Raw genomic sequence first — 21266 nt, forward strand, 5'->3', positions numbered from 1 at the left:
GGGCCACCAGTTGGGCCGGCAGTCCGGCAACATCACCGGTTACTAACCGGTCCGTGAACAGTTCTACCCCAACCCCTAACAGGCAGCGAGCAGCGATAGCCAGTGGCTCCAACAATGACGGCTCTCTGTTAGGAGTGACATTCCCGCAGCTAGTGGAAGCGATAACTACGTCCGCTCAAGCCCAAAATTATTGGAAATTGAAGGCGTTCTCAGGGACGGTTCCTGCCCCCACAGGCGAAGAAAGTATCGATTCTTGGAAGGAGCACACCCTCAAGGTGATCGACGAATGGCCCTGCTCTGAAACGGTCAGACGGCAGAGAATCCTGGAAAGTCTACGACCCCCAGCGGCCACTATGGTCAGTGCACAGCGTGACCAAGACCCTGATCTCTCTGCTCACCAGATGGTAGACTTGTTAGTCCAGATCTATGGCAAGGAGGAAGAGGAGAGCGAGCTGTGGTTCAAGTATTACGCTCTCAGACAGAAGGAGAAGGAAGACCTGTCCGACTTCCTACAACGCATCCAGCTGGTCCTGTGGAAATTGCGAACTTGCGGCCTCATCCTATCTTCAGAGATGGACGAATATCGGCGCAAGCAGTTCCTCCGAGGGGCCATCCCCACGCATCACATTGTGATTATGATCAGGTGCTCACTAAAGGAGGGACCTCCCCCTACCTTCATGGACATTCTGGGAATCGTAAAAGGGCATGAGGCCTATACCAAGCTGCATGCAGGCACCAAAGCCAAAGACCCTCCAGCCAGTGCCACCCCGGGAGCCTCCGCTCGCCGGCCCAAGACACCTGTCAAAGAGGAAGATGCGCCACCCAAGTCGCCCTCAACGAAAGGGCGGGCTTCGGGGAGATCCTCCCCCACCTACCCAAGACGACTGGACCTCAAAGACGTCGTCTGCTATACCTGTGGACAGAAAGGCCATTTCTCTAGAGAGTGCCCTAATGGAGACACCCAAGAAACGGAAACGCTCCGTAAAGGAAGCTCGGCCAGGACTATGATCTGTCAGAGGCAGACCTCAGAAGCCAAAACCACCGAGGCTACCCCCACGCCTCCCGAAGCCCCTCCTGACCTGAGCCCAGGCGAAGGAACTCCAGGGGGAGATGGCTACTGTCAGGTGGGCCCTTCGGCCATCGTACGTGTGGTAGTAGAGGGAGTCTATGCTGCTGCTCTATTGGACACCGGGTCTCAAGTGACCATAATATACCGGCACTTCTACGACCAGCACCTGAAGCATTGTCCCCTGCGGTCGGCGGAACATATGAAAGTGAGGGGGTTGAGCAACGAAGATTACCCCATCGATGGGATTGTGAGCGTTCAACTGGAGATACTTCAATTGAATACCGGCAAGAAACATCCCATGAGTGTGGAGGCTATGGTGTGCCCAAAACCTCAAGGACAGTGTCAGTATCCGGTCATCCTGGGGACAAATACGGATATAGTACGAGCTGTCATCAGAGCCTACTTGAAGGAGACTAATGAATTGCCAATGGCCGATACCCGCCTAGATCCTGTACTGAGAGAGGAGTGCAACCGAGTATATGCCCTAGAGCGTCACGGGGACCTCTACAATCGTCAACGCGGACTGACGACCATTTCCCCAGGGGGAGTGAAATGCATGGCCGTCTGGTGCTGTTATCCGGATCGGGAGGAGACCGATCATCTGTTCTCTCTGGAGAGTGATCCTGAGGAAGAGATCCAGAGAGGGTATCGGGTAATACCTGAAGTAAAAGAGTGGACGGCCCGAGTTCCTCTCCGAACCCACGTGTATATCCAAAACATCTCTCCATTTCCAATGGACATCGATGTAGGACAAAGTCTGGGCAGTATATATCCCGTCAGCCCGGTGGAAACCGCGCCCCAGGTGAACGCCGCTGCAGTAGGTGAGCGGTTAGTCGACCTGGACTTCAACTTCGGAGATTCGACCCTGCCGACCGAGTGGAAGGATCGACTGACAGCCAAGCTGAAGGAAAGAAAAACAGTATTTTCTACCAGCGAGATGGATGTGGGCCGCAGTCGCAGCGCCCAACACACTATTAGGCTGAATGACGCCACTCCGTTCTGTGAACGCTCTCGTCGTATCGCCCCCAGGGATGTGGACGATGTAAGGGATGTCCTGGAGGAGATGAAGACCGCTGGAATACTGACGGAGTCGCAGAGTCCTTATGCATCACCCATAGTGGTAGTAAGGAAGAAGAATGGATCTGTAAGATTGTGCGTCGATTATCGAACCCTAAATAATCGTACGGTACCTGATCAATACAATTTCCCTCGTATTGAAGAGATCCTGAACGCTCTGAACGGGAGCCAATGGTTTAGTGTGCTCGATTTGCGATCTGGGTACTACCAGGTACCCATGAGTGAAGAGGATCAGGAAAAGACTGCCTTCGTCTGTCCCCTGGGCTTCTACCAGTTCACGCGTATGCCCCAAGGTATATGCGGAGCCCCTGCTACCTTCCAGCGGTTGATGGAAAAAACAATAGGGGACATGAATCCTCGGGAGTGCCTCGTTTACCTTGACAATATCATTGTCTTTGGGAAGACCTTAGAGGAACACGAGGAGAGGCTACTGAAGGTGATAGATCGTCTTGGCCAAGAAGGATTGAAGCTATCACTCGACAAGTGTAGGTTTTGCCACACCTCAGTGACCTACGTGGGACACATCGTGTCTGCCCAAGGGATTGCTACTGATCCAGCCAAAGTAGAAGCGGTGGTGAACTGGCCGCGTCCAGATAATGTCGCGGAACTGCGATCCTTCCTCGGGTTCTGTGGGTATTACCGTCGGTTCGTGGAAGGGTACTCTAGTCGAGCTAAACCCCTGAACAATTTGCTGAAGATATACCCCGAAGATACTGGGAGAAAGGCCACGTCGGCCCGTCAACCGTTTGGTGATAAGTGGACGCCTGAGTGTGAACGGGCCTTCCTGAATTTGAAGAAAAGCCTGACTGAAGCACCAGTGCTTGCATATGCTGACCCAGAACAACCATATGTCCTGCATGTGGATGCCAGTCTCAATGGACTGGGCGCTGTCCTTCATCAGAAACACCCCGAGGGTCTTCGGCCTGTAGCCTACATCAGCCGCAGTCTGACACCCAGTGAGCAGAAATATCCGGTTCACAAGCTAGAGTTCCTGGCTCTCAAATGGGCGATCACGGAGAAACTTCACGATTACCTCTATGGTGTTACGTTTGAGGTAAGGACCGATAACAACCCCCTCACGTATATCAATACTTCCGCCAAATTGGATGCAGCCGGACATCGATGGCTGGCAACACTATGTAACTACCGATTCTCTCTGAAGTACAAGCCAGGGCCTCTGAACATTGGGGCCGATGCTCTATCACGACGACCAGGATTGAGTGCCACCCCTGATGATGATGAATGGGAAGAGATCCCTGGACCTGGGATGCGAGCAATGTGTAGTATAGCGGCCGTCATCAATGATCAGGTCGCATTCTCTGAACTAAGAGTTGCCGATTCGTTAGGGTGCCAGTCACAGGCGATCCCTGCTGCCTACTGCGACCCCGCAGGGATGAACATAACCCAGGACAAAGTCATAAGATGGAAAGACTTAGTAGACTATCAATTGAGAGACCCAGTGATCAGCATAATCCGACAAGCCGTTCAGCGGAAGAACCCTGCTCTATTGAAGAGTGCTCCCCGAGATCTGGTTGTGTTACTCATGCGTGAGGTGGACAAGTTCGAGATAGATAATTGTTTGCTCTATAGGGTAGTCCAATATCATAACCACCCTGATAGGCGACAACTAGTTCTACCCCAAAACTTGAGATATATGGTGTTGAAGTCTCTACACGATGACCACGGGCATCTCGGGGTAGAGAAGACTTTTGGGCTAGTCCGAGACCGGTTTTTCTGGCCCAAGATGCGGGAAGCGGTGGAACAACACTGCCGCCGTTGTTCCCGATGCGTTCAACGCAAGACGTTGCCTACCCGAGCAGCTCCCATGGCCCATCTAAAGAGTTCTGGTCCAATGGACCTGGTGTGTATGGACTTCCTGTGTATCGAACCTGATAGTCGAGGAATCGGTAATGTGCTGGTCATCACGGACCATTACACCCGCTATGCACAGGCCTTCCCCACAAAAGACCAGAAGGTTATCACGGTTGCGAAAGTTCTATGGGAAAAGTTCTTCGTTCACTACGGTCTTCCAAACCGACTTCACTCCGACCAAGGGCGAGATTTTGAGAGTACTCTGATCCGAGAATTACTTAAAATGCTGAACATCGCCAAATCCCGGACGACGCCGTACCACCCTGAAGGAGATGCTTTACCTGAACGATTCAACAGGACCCTGTTGGACATGCTTGGAACCCTGAAGGGAATGCAGAAAACAGAATGGAGTCGTCATGTAGAAACTTTGGTACACGCGTATAACTGTACTCGCCATGAGTCCACGGGGTTCTCCCCGTACTTCCTCATGTTTGGGCGGGAGGCCAGACTTCCAGTAGATGTGCGTCTCCGAGTATCAACGGACGGGATATTCAATACCACTCATTTTAAGTACGTGCAAAGGCTAAAAGACAGTCTGCAACAAGCTTACCAACAGGCTGAGAAGTCTACGGCCAAACTGAATGCTGGTAACAAGAGACGTTATGACAATAAAGTCAAGTATCGAGAGTTACGTCCAGGGGATGCAGTGTTACTTCGTAATTTGGGAATCCCCGGAAAACATAAATTGGCGGACCGGTGGAGAGATGGCGTATATGAGGTGGAGTCACAGATGCCTGGCCTCCCGGTTTATCGCATCAGAGACACCGATGGCCGGGTAAAGGTTTGGCATCGTAATCACCTTCTCCCCATCCCCCAAGTGGGAGATGAAGAAGAGGAACTACAGGCCACACCGCTCAACGATGAGTTCGATCTATCAGAGGTGGGTCAAGAGACTGTAACTAACGAGACTCACTCTGAAACTCCGGAAGACCCTATGGAGGGACCCTCTCAAAGGGACCACTCAGCAGAAGGGGCATCTCCCGAAGGAGCTACGGGGAAAGGGCCCCGTAGGCCAACGCCTACTAAGGTGGCACCAACAGGCCAGCCTTTGGATCCACAGAGTCCGTGTTTTGTACCCTCAGAGACATTTCTCCCCTCAAGGGAAGAGGCTAGGCCTCAGGACTATGCTTATTACTCCCCCGAGGGAGTTGCCGAAGAACAAATCCGACGGAGTCAACGAGTTAGGTACCCGCCAACTAGGGTTACTTACGATCAAATGGGGGCACCCCATTATGAGGCTCAGCAGTGTTCTCGTAGTAAGATACAGTCTGTGATTGTGATGCTCAACGAGTTATGCAATCTCGTTTAGAGTTACCTGTGCTAAGTTGTATATATTGATGCATTTTTATTATATAATTTCTGTACGGTTTGAGTTATTTATCCCAAGCGAGGTCGTTGGGGTTTTTCACCAGGGGGAGGATGTAGCCAGGTCCCCCCTCGCGCACTCACCCCCTCCTTCCCCGTTGCCGCGCGTGGTTGTATTGCGGCCGGTTGCTAGGGAAGCAGTCGGGCGGTTGCCGGGGACGCGAGCGGGCCGGTTGCCGGGGACGCGAGCGGGCCGGTTGCCGGGGACGCGAGCAGGCCGGTTGCCGAGGCCGCGATCGCGTCGTTAGGGTCCCGGCGGCGAGCGGAGCAGGGCGCCGCCATTCAAAGTCAGCTCGCGCATGCGCAGGAGGCCAGCTAGCGCGAGAGGCTCCAAACAGCTCGCGCACACGCAAGGCGGGAAGGACAGCCCCCAGGGTGCACAGGGGCAGAGACACGTGACGCCAGGGAGCCAATCGGAAGGCTGGATTCCCCTGCTCCCAGTTAGATACATTTCGCGGGGTTTTGCAGCTAGGCAGTCACTCAGGATCCGGACCAGCTAGGGGTAAGAGGTGGATGCAGGGGTCAGTGACCCTCTGCATAGGCCAGCAGCCCCCAAGGTCCCAGTTAGGTCCTGAGCCACCTAATAGCTTGTGGAGCTTAGGGACAGGCCCTAGATATGGACACTGCCCCATTATTTGGTCAAGTAGTCAGGGACACAGTGCTGACGCCGTGCGGCCCTGCGAGGTGGGTTCTGGGCTCAGAACACCACCAAAGACCCTAAGACTAGGAGAGACATTGTTCGCGCTGGACTTTCAACCCACGCGGTGTGGAGGACAACGTCGGATCGTGCGGATTGATATCGCGGTACCCGTGGCTGGAGCCCGGGCAGGTAACCTGCAACTCACGTGCACCAACCAGGCCTATCACCAAACATAGTGGCTGCGCAGTCACACACACATATGCACAGTGGTATTTGACTCTGGGAGTACGAGACATTTGGGTGGGGGTTACTGGACACAGGGTGGGGTCACGTTGTGGGAGGTTAGCGTCCGCCGTGACGCCTAGAGGTGGTAGCGTCCGCCGTGACGCCTAGAGGTGGTAGCGTCCGCCGTGACGCCTAGTGTGGTTAGTGTCCGCCGTGACACCCAGTGTGGTTAGTGTCCGCCGTGACACCCAGTGTGGTTAGCGTCCGCCGTGGCGCATGTTGATTTGTGTTGATATATGTTGCTATGTAGTAAAGCCAGTCCTGTTTTACATTTACTCGCTTTGTGTGGTTGTTTCCTGTGAGGGCCTCCTCCCACTCCGTTGGGATCCCTCCCAGGTGGAGGCGTTGCACCAAGAGATGTATAATATGTATGTACCCCAGGTTCCCCTAGCGGAGGCTTAGGCTCCTGAGAGCCACACAGGTTGCACAGCAGGTAGTAGCGGCTGTATTCATAGGGAATACCCGTTACATAATCATAAGACAACCCTCCAAAGTTGAGGCTTACAAGATATAAACTCTCTAAAATCTTTAGGCGTATAAACAGAATGTACAGTGACTCCAAAAGTCGGGTGAGTCGCGATCTTACTGACCATATACAGTAACTGCCTTTATTGTGGGTAAAACCAGTTTGAATCACAATCTCCATGTACTTGAGACACCAAATTGGATTGTAGGGGGATATGGACAATATTGGATTATAGAGGAATATGGACTTAACAATATTTTTTATGTACAGCACTGTGTGCACTGTCAGCACTACATGAGAAAATAACTATTATAATTTGCATCAACTTTGGGAAAGGTTATATAGAGCAACAGGATGGGATCGTGAAGGGCTTACATGTAATTTATGCACATATAAAAAATGCATCAGTTTTCTTTGCATTAATAATCTCCTCCCTTTTCTAGTGACAAGTCATCCACCCTAGGCCTTACCTGTCAGGCAAATGTGAGGCAGATGAATAAAATATTTACTGTATTACATTTTCCTGTGCCACATGACATTTCTAGAAACAATCTGGTTCTGCAGTTCCATTCTTAAGGAATGTCCAATTTAAACCTGTTTCAGTTCCCAGAATTACCTGCTGTACACCTCCCAAGGTACAAGCGCAATTTTGAGGCTTATGCATCAAGCTATTGGAAAGTGCATCAGATTCAGGATACCCCCAGTTACAAAACAAGTTTGGCACAAAATGTAAGAACTTGCTAAACATATACTGTAACTCCTCCTAAACCAGTCTGACAAATCAGTACAGTAGCAGATGCACATGGTTCAAAAGGATGAACTGGCGCTTACAGACAGATGTGTTAAGTGTAAGCATTAGTTTTAGTAGCAAACATTTACATTGCCTTTCCTTATACTGTATACATAACCACTTTCGTCACTTTTGCATTAACTCTAATGGTTATTTAACAATTTAAGATATGTTCTTTAGCTCTGCCAATTCCAGGTCAAAAGCCCACTTATCTAAAGTTCAGTGACAAACATTAGTTAATATATAACACATGATTTCTTCTAAGAGAAGTTTATACGACCACTGGGGAAAGGATGCAAAGTTGTTATGATCAGGACTGACTTATTAAATAATTTCTCAAGATAGAAAGGGATTTCAAATGCAGCTTGCAATACAATATATACTGACTGGCAAAGTAGGATTGCCCAAATTAGCAAGACAGCTAAATTGTCTCTCTTTATATTTCATGTCTCTTCCCAATTCTTATACACACTGTTCAATTTCCTTTTAAACTTTTTAGTTAAAAGGTGAATTTCTCGTATTTCGGTACCAAATTATTTTGAACTAAGGTAATCTGAGGGCTGCTAGTTACGAGAACAAAGTGTTTTAAAAGAATTCCGATTACTGTATGATGTTCTATTACTTTGCTAGTTAGGAAATTCTCCAATTTAAGCCCAAATATCCCCACAAATGTAGCTTTTTAAAATGTCATACTCTCTATGTAAGATATTCTTCAAAGACAACAAAGACAAAATTGAAAGAAAATAGCTTGACTAAATAATAAGCCTTTACTCTAATTGAGCACACAAGAAAGTAACCAATATATATGAGGACTTTTTTTGCTTGTGCCATAAAGTACATACTTATGGTCTCTAAGATAGTCTGTCCTTGTGTGTAAGACACATTAAACAGATGCAAAATATTGAGTGGCAAATGTCCATGTTATTGTAAAGATGTTAACAATGAAATGAAAAACTATTGCAAAAACATAGACGGCAAGATGTTTTGGGCAGGAATTTATCATGGATTTATTATTGTGCTATGCACTGGTAGCATTATATCAAAACAGATATTTATTTCATCTCCCATACAGATAGTAAGCACCCATAATAAACCCTCAGAGCTTTGTAATAAGCAAATATAAATGCTAGATTATCATAAATACCTGACTCTACAGAGCAATTTGTTATCAGAAATTGTGATGTGTTATTTATGAATACTATCGAGGGCCTTGGAAAAAAAAAAATCAGGTTGGTTTTTTTTCAGGCTAGAAAATAATACCACTGCAGAGGAATCTATGATTTGCTGTGAATTTACTCTACCCTCCAAAGATGGGAAAAAAATTGAAATGCTCTAGAGATGAGTTCTCTCTATTTTTTTTTTTAATGAAAGGCTGTATAATATATTTTCTGTATGGCTGCTGCAGCTGTCAGGGAGAGAGTCTCAGCTCGGCTCCATTATGGGAGAAGCAATACCCCATCCTATGACATCGAGATCCACAGAGGGGCCAGCGCTGATTGACAGCTTGTCACCGTGACGTCTTATTCCATCTCTGTTATGGAGAAAATTAATGTCACACCACCAGCCTTATGACTCGCTGTCATCTTAGAAGCGCTCACCTTTTATCAATGCTCTAAATAACATTTCAAGCCCATCGTCTCACAGTGGACAATCCGGTCAAGGGACATTAAATCGGATGACTGTGAAATGTCATAATAGAAATGGAATGCTAACAACTTCTTCTCTAAACTAGCTCGTATGGTTTTTAAACTGTGACAAGGGGAACTGAGGGTTCAGCAAACCCTTTCTGAAAAGGTCATACAATCTCTCTTGGTCTGCTACCCATTAGCGGACCTTTTTCCCTCTGAAAAAAAAACCATTAGTAATTTTTTTCCGGCAGTTTTACATTAATGGTTCAAGATATAACGTCTGTTTAATTTGTAGGGCTCTGTCGTTCAGCTAGGAAATGGCTAAATAGCTGTAATACTAATACAGTACTGTCATTTCCCAAGGCCTTTCGATCAGGATATAGGGTTAGCTCATTAGCTTTCTTTGGCTAGGACAGCTTGTAGCTCCGAGAAGCCTTAAAAGAAAAAGCCAAATACAAATACAATCTGTGTTAGTGGTAGCATGATGATAATTTACAGAGGGTTCCATAAATGACACAGGGAGGAAAAAAGCAGATAAAGCAGACAATCAATAGAAATGATGGCAATTGTGTAATTATTGTAAGAGGCTTAGCCATCTGTTTCTGCTCTTCTGTACAGTATCTATGGGTCATTGGCCAGAGAACAAAATACAGCAATTATTCCAGAGCCAGAACTGCAGTACAGACACTTTCAACAAAGGTGTTCTATGTGACCTGTACAAGTGTCTGTTATCATTACATTAAATTAAAACCATTTTCCTCAAGCTCCCATCTCTAGATGTGTACTGTACCTCATACTGTAGATGCTATGCAGAATTTATACTTGGTAAAAAAAATCAGTGTAGATGAATATAACAATCAACTCCTCTTCCTTGCAGAAGGGATTGCTATTGAGTTTTAAACAATTGAAAACCTTCACTACAGCAAATGGATCAATAATAATAATATAATATATAATCTTTTTATACACAATAAGCTACTTTTCGAGTGATATATAAAATGTAATAACATTTTATACAGTATAACTCCCAAGTATTTCTTCCATTTGAACACCACTTTTTCCCTTCCTTTGCATATATATATATAAAGCAAGTGTAAAAACACAATATAATATACAAAATACAAAATGAAAAATGAAATCAATAATTATAAAATAAAAAATCCACATATAATCTATATCCCATCTAATTATGGTGGAATTTGAAAGGACAACAACGATAAAGGGGCATGTGTATCCGCTGAAAAGGCTAGATTTTTATTATAAAACTATAAATATGAGTGTTTAATGATAGCAGGCACATGCCAAACCCTAAATGGTTAATACTGAAAGTGATTGGATCGTATAGAGCAGTCAAGAGACCCGCTTGATGGTATTATGGTTTGGCATGTAGATTATATTTGGATTTTTTATTTTTTATTGTATAATTATTGATTTTATTTTCCATTTTGTATTTTGTATATTGTGTTTTTTGGAGGAAGCTCCCTGGATAAGGAAGGAGAAATGCGATGCACTGTGTGCCAATGAGTGCCTCATGCGTTCCGGAAGCAGGAAGTGAAACGGAAACTGGATAACGATTTCAATAGAAAAATTTAATGAACAGCAATGACATCAATAAAAAAGAGAAAAAATCATCTTGAGAAGGAACTCTGATGCGTTTCGTGCATCTTCTGCACTTTTTATGGCTATCTCTGTTTCAGCACAGGTGGCTCAATCAGTGCTTCACTGAGTCACTGATTGAGCCACCTGTGCTGAAACAGTGATACCCATAAAAGCTTGCCTGTGTGCGGCTCTTGTGGACAGGTTTGGAGACCCCTGCACTAGCTATACAAGCTATATTGAATTTTTATATCTGTCTAGTCATTGTATGAGTGATTCAATATAGAGTCATCAGATTTTAAGTTCCTAATTGTTAAACATATGTGCGGTCCATCATCAAGTTTATTTTGTGTGTGTGTGTGTGTATATATATAATATATAAATATATTGTATTTAGGAAATGGCTGCTCACTCAGTATTAAGTATCCTACAGAGTGTGCCTGTGCTAGATAGAACAAAATATCCAACTTGAAGAGAAGACCAGAATGGTCTAATTATCTGCATCAGACAAAGGAATGCAAAAAAGAGGGTGTTTATTGAACAAGTCCTCAAAGAGACACCTGAAGAAGGTCACTTTGGGGACCGACACGTCGGATTCCTGTGTGATATGGGTCAAAAAACACCCTCTAATTCGCATTCATTCTGGTGCAGATAATAAGACCCAGCTGGTCAAGACCTCACAGTCCTGTTTTCTCTCACTGGCCACTTCTTCTCCCCCAAATAGTTTAATTTATACTTCTTAACATAATCAAAATATTTATGGGACGAAGTTGGTAATTAATAATATGTTTAAAACCAGAGACAGAACATGAAACACAGACAGAGCTCAGTGCTACATCCAAAGACACTAATACACGGTACAGTGCCTAAATATATATATATATATATATATATATATATATATATATATATATATATATATATAGATATCTTTTGAATAAAATGATCTTTTAGTTTAACTCTTTGGCCAAAGTGTTGTAAGCCATTGAGCCCCTCCAAGGCAGACCACGTCTCAAGTATCCTAACACTAAAATAGATTCTTAATAACCTGTACATTACCACGAAGAATGATTTATAATACATCTGTCAAAATTAGTTGCATAGTTCTAAGTCTGATTGAAGCTCTTATTAACCTGTTTAATACCAGGAAAAGCACTCTGTATTAGATTTGTCGCAATCAAACTGGATGCAAGTTCCCATGGGTGTGGAAGTTGCAAAGAGTTAAACTAAAAGACCATTTTATTCAAAAGATATATATATATATATATATTTACCATTGAGTTCATGTTTTATTGAAACTACATGTCTTGAATTCCTGGACAATATTATATATTAACTCTAGGTATTGGAAGTGCATTTAGCATTTGGTCCATATGTGTCCCTTTCAGGAACTTCTACTACTGGTTTTTAATTTATAAATTGATTATAAGAGATTATATATTGGTACTGTATATGTGATTTATATATTTTTCGCATTACATGTGTTTATTTGTATTTTTAATTATGGGATCTTTTTTGAACCTTTTTTGTCCTTTATGTATGTTTATTTTATATTTTTATGTGTCATTTTTCATTTTTATTATTCTTTCATCTTTTACTTTAATGTATTATAATTGTATTTCTCTGATTAGAATGACATGATTAATCTATTTATATATATATATTGTTGATTTATTATTATTTTTATTTTTATATACATATACTGCTGCGGCACATCTTATTCTAACTTTTGCCCCTAATTGGCCGGGGCTTTACTCCGGCTGGCGCTGAGACTAGACCGCGCGCCAGCCGCATCTCCTCCGTGCACCCCCTCCACTCCACGCGCATTTTGCTGCCCCTTCCCGACCCCCTGGCTGCTCCTGCTGTGCCCCTTCTGCTTCCCCGTACCCCCGCTTACCTCACTTCAAACTTCAGGGGTGTCGGGGAAGCCGGGCGCGCCACGTGACAGTGACGTCACAGTGACGCGCGGACATGCCGCGTCACCACGCGGCCCTCACGCATCCTGCCGTGCGGGAAATGTTAGAATAGGATGTGTCGCCAGTGTATATACTTTTTTGTAACAAGCACTAACTAGTATTCTCTTTATATATTATGTATGCATATATCTTGAATTTTACTAATTTCCACCAGCATATACATGGGTAAATATTTCATCTGACCATGCAACATACCTGTTATCTATTAATTAATTAGTTCTATTTCTGTGATTGGCTACTCTGACTATATATACCGATTGAACCATATACCTCATATATTCCCCTTGACGAAGTCTGTAAAGACGAAACGCGTAGGGTGTTTTATTTGGAGCATAATTTTTATACTGTTTAACCTTTCACTCTGAGAGAACAGAGAGATTCATCTGTACTGTTGGGACACTTTGGTACACGGCGACTGACTGCATGGTCAGTGATTAGGCTGACCCGGAAGCCTTTTGTGAATCTCATGCACTGAGAGCAGGGACGCTGATCCGGAAGTCCTTTACAACAGGATAGACATTGGAATCGCAAGGAGGTGCCTGATTGTCTCCGGTATACGGAAGAATTACCATTTCGGTGTTCCCCCTGCACAGTGACGCATGTGGTGGTCTGTCCGGAGGATCCATCGAGTTCCTGCTCTACATGTTGGCGATTGAGTTTATATCTCATACATGCGATTTTATATTCTCCGTTTGTGAGTGAGCAGTTTATATTTTACCCAGTCCCATATATAAATTTGTTAACTTTACTACACTATGAGTGCGCCTGTTTTTTTTTTTTCTTCTGTTTTTTTCTCCTTTAGATATCTTCAAGGCAGTGGTGTTCCCCCTAAACGGGCTGCAAAGACTCTGAAGGACAGTGATTTTGGGACTGGTTTTTGTATCTTCTATAATTCCTTATTAATATTATTTTTATGTGTATTTTTGTGTATTTTTTTATATTTTTTATGTATTTTTTTATGTATTAATGTTTTATAGCTGCTACATTTATTATTACTCCCAATAGTATATGGTTCACCGGTCTATCATAATATACTTGGCTAGGTTTTGTCCTGAATTGGCGCCACTCCTTATTTTCCTTTCTTTGTTCATATATTTATAGTTTTCTGGGTATGCACCTTAACCCTGGCTGTGCTGAAAGCTGTGACCATGCAGCAAGCTTAAGCCTATAGGGAACCATGTTAAAAATGGTTTTTGAAGCAAAAAGTGGCACTGTGTGCTCATTTGCATGTCATTTCCCAGAATCCCTTGCTGCAGTGGAAGTGCTGTGTGCTGGGTGATAATGGGGAAAGGCGGGGTTGCAGACCTGCCTAAGACACGCAGATGAGCATACAGTTATATTTACGTTTGCATATTTGCTTTGCTGTGGAGGGTTTTTGTCACTTTTTGTACTCACCATAACTTAACTCAGTATTATGGTTGGCCCATCCTTTATCTTCTTTGCATACCCAGTTAATCAACCCCACACTGATGAGACCCATTAAGGTCGAAACAGCTGTCTGTGGGTGGTTTTCTGGGTATGCACCTTAACCCTGGCTGTGCTCAAAGCTGTGACCATGCAGCAAGCTTAAGCCTATAGGGAACCATGTTAAAAATGGTTTTTGAAGCAAAAAGTGGAACTGTGTGCTCATTTGCATGTCATTTCCCAGAATCCCTTGCTGCAGTGGAAGTGCTGTGTGCTGGGTGATAATGGGGAAAGGCGGGGTTGCAGACCTGCCTAAGACATGCAGATGAGCATACAGTTGTATTTACATTTGCATATTTGCTTTGCTGTGGAGGGTTTTTGTCACTTTTTTTACTCACCATAACTTAACTCAGTAATATGGTTGGCCCATCCTTTAGCTTCTTTGCATACCCAGTTAATCAACCCCACACTGATGAGACCCATTAAGGTCGAAACAGCTGTCTGTGGGTGGTTTTCTGGGTATGCACCTTAACCCTGGCTGTGCTCAAAGCTGTGACCATGCAGCAAGCTTCAGCCTATAGGGAACCATGTTAAAAATGGTTTTTGAAGCAAAAAGTGACACTGTGTGCTCATTTGCATGTAATTTCCCAGAATCCCTTGCTGCAGTGGAAGTGCTGTGTGCTGGGTGATAATGGGGAAAGGCAGGGTTGCAGACCTGCCTAAGACATGCAGATGAGCATACAGTTGTATTTACATTTATATTTATATATATATATATATATATATATATATATATATATATATATATATATATAGGCACTGTACCGTGTATTAGTGTCTTTGGATGTAGCACTGAGCTCTGTCTGTGTTTCATGTTCTGTCTCTGGTTTTAAATATATATTGCCATGCTCAGTAGCACTCCTCTCTGACACACATATATATATATATATATATATATATATATATATATATATATATATATATATATATGTCTGTGTGTTATGGTTACTTTGGGGGTTCAATATGAACTTATAGGGGTCCTGTATGTTTTGTAATTAATAATATGCCAAGAATAATCTCTGGGACAGCAATGAAATAGAACAACAACACTAGGTAGTTATAATGCCCCTGGTCCAGTGTTTCTCAACGCTCTCCTCAGTCAGAACCCCCTGGCCTCTGGTGTCTGCTCTAGAGCGCGCTCCCCGCCTCGTGCTGCTCTGCTCCTGCTCTGCCTCAAGTGATTCTTTTACTGGCTAATTCTTTAAGCCGGGGGCCTGCTGCCGCTACATACCATATCCCCGTGTCAGTGTCAACCTAGGTAGGCATGGAGGAGGTGAGGGGGAGATCTGAGGGGGACTGGGGAGATCTGAGGGGGACTGTAACTCTTGCGCTCACCATGAACAAGGTGGGACCCCAGTACTTAGATGGGAAAGTACAACACTGCAAACCCACAGCAGCGGGAGCATGCCTGGAGGGTGGATAGTCAGTGAAGCCGGTTCTGGGTTGGAGAGAGTGGGTTATTGGGAATACTTGCCAGAGTCCGGGGGCGGAGCCAGTCGGGTGGTCAATGTTCGTTGTGCCGTGGTCTAGGGTAGGAGCCAGGAGAGTAGTAGATTGGTCGTAAGCCGAGGTTTGGGATGGAGAGGTGCGAGTAGTCAGGGGCATGGGGAGATCTATGGATTATGAGGGGGACTGGGGGAGATCTGATGATTATGATGAGGGGGCTGGGGGAGATCTGAGGATGATGCTGATGAGGGGGACTGGGGGAGATCTGATAATGAGGGGGACTGGGGGAGATCTGATGATGATGATGAGGGGGAGAAGATGATGGTGATGAGGGGGAAATCTGATGATGATGAGGGGGAGAGCTGATGATAGTGATTTTTCACTATGAAAGGGTGGTAAGGTGACAGAGAACCGGTTGCCAAAATTTCTGAATACTAATCACTGGTCACAACCATTAAACCAACAAATGGTACCCAGTAACAGCTTATATGTGTCAATTGATCCAGACTACAGTACCAATATTGCATTATGATTTTATACAACATGATGCACCGCAACGTACATATGGTCTAGAAAGATTCAGATTGATAAAGATTGGACGCATGTTTCTCTGTGGATTTTGAACTAATAGAATTTATGATTTAAGACTAGAAATATCCTTGCTAAGTTTCCAGTTCACAAAATCTTCCACTGGATAAGAAAATGACTTGTAGCAGTATGAAAAAAAATTATATTTCCCAAAAAATTCAGAAGCTTTTCACTGAGACAAATGAATGCAGGTTTATGTTTGGGGAAATCATGGATCATTTGGACTAACATAAATGAATTGGATACAATAATAATTTCTCCCATCGGGACTCAAAGCACTTCACAATTACAATACAGTGTAGAGCACAGTATGCAACACATAAGAATGTTATAGATACCACCACTGCCCAGACGAGCTTACAATCTATGTTTTTGGTGCCTGAGACACAGGGAGATAAAGTGACTTGCCCATGGTCACAAGGAGCTGACAATAGGAATTGAACACGGCTCCCTTGATTCAAATTCAACACTGCAATAATTATAGAATCAGTGTAGTTACTCACTGAGCCACTCCTATATACATAAGAATAAAAATGAGCAACACATGCATTCTTAAAAAACTATGTTGACTTTGTAAGTAACAATGTAGATCATTCTGATTGTCAGGAATTGCCTATAAAGTTGATACTTACTAGTATAGATACTGTACATATTACGAAATGGAAGCTGTACAATTTTGAAATAAAAAAACTTGAAGAAGAAAACAAGAAGCGGCAAACTAAAAAGAGGGAAACTACAAATGCTGGGCAAAGGTTCTCTTTATTAACCCTCATTGCTGTCTGAAGGGCCGGCAAAAGGGTGAAAGGCGCAATCCTGCTGCAAATTAACAGCAACAGAGCCAGGGGGTTTCCTAATGCATGACAATGCATTATTATTATTATTTAGGTTCTGGAGCTAATGTTAACTGCCCATGTCTCACAATAGGAACTTAGCTCTCAGTCAATAAGTAACTCTGACACGACTGGAACTTTGCTGTGGAATTTATATACTGCATGTGTCAAGCACCATCAAATCCTAACAACTCACCAATATCAGACAGTTTTGCTGTTAGACTTATTGTTTTTTTTTTAGCATTTTTTTATTTCTTTCATAGTTATTATATTCTTCAAGGTTAAAATATAAGGATATCAATGATATTCTCTTCACTTACAGAATGCAAGGGAGTTTGAAGCTACAGTCGCGGCCGAGTTTATTCTATCCTTTACCCGGTCTCGGCCGCGACAGAAGACCGGGCGCGCGCCGAGGTGTACCGGGCGCGCGCCGGAGCCTCGGAGGATCGATCCTCCGATCGGGGTTTCCCCCTCCCCTCTCCGGGTCCGCCGGGTCCCCCGGAGCCCCCCACCGCAATCCACCACATCGCGGGACACCAGGGCTCCCTTCGGGGAGCCCTGGGCACGCACGCCGTGCGCGCACGCTCCCGATGAAGCGTGACCGCGCATCGATAACGCGCGGCATGCCGAGGGAAAGGAACGAGCAAGCCGGGAAACCTCCCGGCTTGCGGCTCTAGCCAAGTGCAGATAAAGTGTGCCGCCACTGTACTAACAACCAATTTAGTGAAAACAATTTTTTTATGAACAATTTGCATTTTCTCAATAAGACCAATGTAATTAGGGATTCTATATTTTGCAGGTGAGTTCTTGGTCTAGGTTTGAGAAACAAAAAAAATAATTTTAGTAACTCTTCAATCAGTGTAATAACAGTCTGCGGAATGTGTAGTAGTATAGGAAATAGCTAACCTTTAATCTACTGTACATATGCTGCAGTGCATCAAATTGATATTTTATAGACACATTTATTGCTTGTACAGCATACTTAACAATAAGCTTAAATACTGCAATATTAGGAACGTACTTAGGATTTTTGAAGAAACTGACACAAGATGTAGATACTGTGGATCATAAAGTTGGATGCACAACTAATAAAGAAATGATAGAAGACAGGAGAGCCTTGGCTAAAATCCTTTAACTTTTCATGCATTTTTTTACGTGTATTTATTTATTCCATAAATAAAAATACACTTGAACATATAGACAATCTAATAACATAATCACGGATGCTTTATTTTCAAGTAGGTTTTTCCCCAGAGGTGTTGGATATGAATACAGATCATTTAGGAATCTGTCCGTTTTCTATATTTAGTATTTAGTTAGGACTGGTTATGTTGTATTACAGTACTTTGCTCTTGTGATTGGAGACAGAAGCCTTGCGGTTAAAGCACTGACCTACTGTATGAAGTGAAACCCCTGATTTAAAACCCAGCGCCACCTCTATGTGACTTTGAAGCCATTCCTATATCTCTGTGTAACTCTCTAACAAAAAATCGCATTGCAAGCTCTTTGCTGCAGGTATCACTGTTTGCTGTGGGAGGAGGCCCCAATATTGCTGTTTTAACTAGCTGAATACAGTACCCTCATTCTCCATTAGCTTTCGGAATATAATGTTTTGTTTTGCAGTGCTAAGTCACCTCTATTAAAGTGTATTTATGATAACGCTATTGGTATATGAGTTGTACAAGCATTAGCAGACAGCTGATTCAGTGGAGATAGCCTGAATAAATCTGCTGAAGCGTGCACCCGGCTAATCTGTTTGAAGAATATTGTACAGCATTAGTACCAGCACTTCATGTTATCTGCACTGCCTGATAAGGTACATCTTTATTAAATTCAGTTATTGAAAGGATGCCAGTCAGGGAATAGGAATATTTTATAATCTGGAAGAAAAATTAAGCGGCTCTTTGTTAGGCCGGGTTTGGTTTGATGGCTGAGTGTCTAGAGAAGCCTTCTAAACACCTGGCAGTATTGTACAATAAAAGCTTTGTGATATTAAGTGGAAATAGCTTTTTTTTTCCCCTCATGCATGCATACTTTTTAGTGATATTCCATATGACCAAATACTGGAGTAAGAGCTCCCCTCTCTGTCCTACTAATAATACTGCTGTCACCCTGTCTTTGGCTTTGATGGGATGATGTGAAATTGGACCCTAAATATTCTGTAAGCAGAAAACGAATCAAGAGTTAGCAAGCCTTTGAGCCCAAAAATCTGGCCTTTAAAAAAATAAAACATTTTGAAGATTTTTTTAAGATTCCCTAGTTCAGCAATGTAAACCATTGTGTCTGCAACATCTAAAACACGCTGCATATAAATGTGTATATATACAGTATATATGTATATTTATATATGCACACATACACATATGTAGTTGGTTATGATATTGCCTTTATATGAAAATATAGGCACTACTTTGCAATATGAAGTACAATAGATATTTTGGCAAAACTGGTACAGCTAAAATATATTTGAATAAACATTTCATTAAAAAAATTATTCAAATAAATGCCACATCAAATGTAAATAATTAACTATTTGAAGTTTATATGGGTAAAGAAATAAACCATCATATACAGTAAATATGGTAAATCTCTATTCCGATATATTTTAATTGTTCTGAACAAAAATGAATCTTACACAAAACAGCCACAATAGTATAAATTTACTTTACCACGATAGCTAATGAATCGGTTGGATAGATCTCTACAGATCTCATTCTTAGAGTCTGTTTCTCTCTTTTTCATTCGAAAAACTCATATAACCGTCTGCAGTAAAGGGTTTCACAATGAAGTTAATTTAGACAGCCAATCAAAGTGATAATAATTAGAAAACATGTTCTAACATGTACAGATTGTAGGCACTGTATTTACGGTAACTGGTCTTTGCACAACATATTATTTAAAGTGATTTTTTTTTCCAGTTTTGCAGGTGTGAACATTTATTTTATTTAGCTGCTATAACCTCATTCAAAAGATGATTAATTGGTGTTACGTACGTATCTCTTCAGAATTTCCTCACGCTCTTTCTGATCCTCCAAACAGCTGACAGAGAGGTCGGAAATAGTGATGGCAGCTGAGGCTGTCAGAGTCACCAGAAGGACCAGACAACCAGCCCCTTCTTCCAGCTTCAGCTTCAGCTTGTGAGTTTGTTCTCTGCTCAGGGCCGACAGGTCAACCTGGCACCTACAAACAAATGGTTTGAATCAGCAAGCGACTTTTTTTTTCTTCATGCGATCAAACGAACAGGGCAAGCCTGACCAGCACAAAAATAAGAGGGAAATAAATCACTGGATATAAAAATGCTTCCCAAGGCTGAGAGAAGATACATATTTCCATTGGGCAATACCTCTACCCTTATTTGTGAAAATGAAATGTATATACCAATAGAGAAAAAGATGGCAGCACAAACAATAGAAATCAGTCAACCGTGCATGCACATGGAAATTGAAAAGCACTTTCATCTTTTTGATTATTTAAAGATGATGTGTAAGGTGGGACGCTTGTGAATCTGGGGAACGTACAGTTCTATATGAAGAAGTTTATGTTATATCAACAGCAACTGTACTGTAGGAAGAAATGTACAAGTTTATTGCATTATACATTTTAGCAGAGTACATCGGGAAAACTGTATACAACCATACACTCACTGGAGTTTTACTTGCAATATAGTGTATGTGACCTCCATTCACTCAAGGAATCTGTCAGCCTCCATTTCCCCTCAATGCAAGGCGCTCTAAGGCTGCCTATTAAATATGCTGTGAAGAGGTCTTCTATGCTATGCAAAAAAGCAGCCCGATTCAAACAAATGGGACCAAAACCTTCTGCACTCGGAAGTGCCTTCACAGCATATTAAAGGGACTAAGTGATTGCTTTGGCCTAGGATCAGAGAAGACCCGCTTGGTCCTAGCCACAATATTGAAAGATATTTGTATCTTTGGACCACTGGTGAGTTGGGTGGGGCTGTCCTGGTATTAAATTGCTGGCAGCAGCCCATTTACCCTTCAACTTTTTCATTTTTTTATTTTTATATTTCACTTTTTGATTGAATTTGTCGCATATACACAGATAAAAAGAAATAAAATAAATACACATAAAAACACATATTGTAAATCAATAGCATAAACAATACTATTGCAATAAAGTAAAAGAGAAAAACAAATACAAACAATACAAGGAC

General features: G+C 43.1%; 1 protein-coding gene across 4 annotated transcripts in view; it reads right to left on the reverse strand.

Annotated features, from left to right (window-relative positions):
- The window catches only part of MCTP1 (multiple C2 and transmembrane domain containing 1), an 862717-nt gene that overhangs the window by 362670 nt on the left and 478781 nt on the right, over positions 1-21266 (reverse strand). For all 4 annotated transcript variants that reach the window (XM_075593230.1, XM_075593236.1, XM_075593222.1 and 1 more), the window contains one exon: positions 20086-20272. In XM_075593230.1, coding sequence (XP_075449345.1) covers positions 20086-20272 — 187 coding nt within the window. The remainder of the gene's footprint in view (positions 1-20085; positions 20273-21266) is intronic.

The sequence above is a fragment of the Ascaphus truei genome, chromosome 1 (assembly GCF_040206685.1).
Source record: "Ascaphus truei isolate aAscTru1 chromosome 1, aAscTru1.hap1, whole genome shotgun sequence".
Classification (NCBI taxonomy): Eukaryota; Metazoa; Chordata; class Amphibia; order Anura; family Ascaphidae; genus Ascaphus; species Ascaphus truei.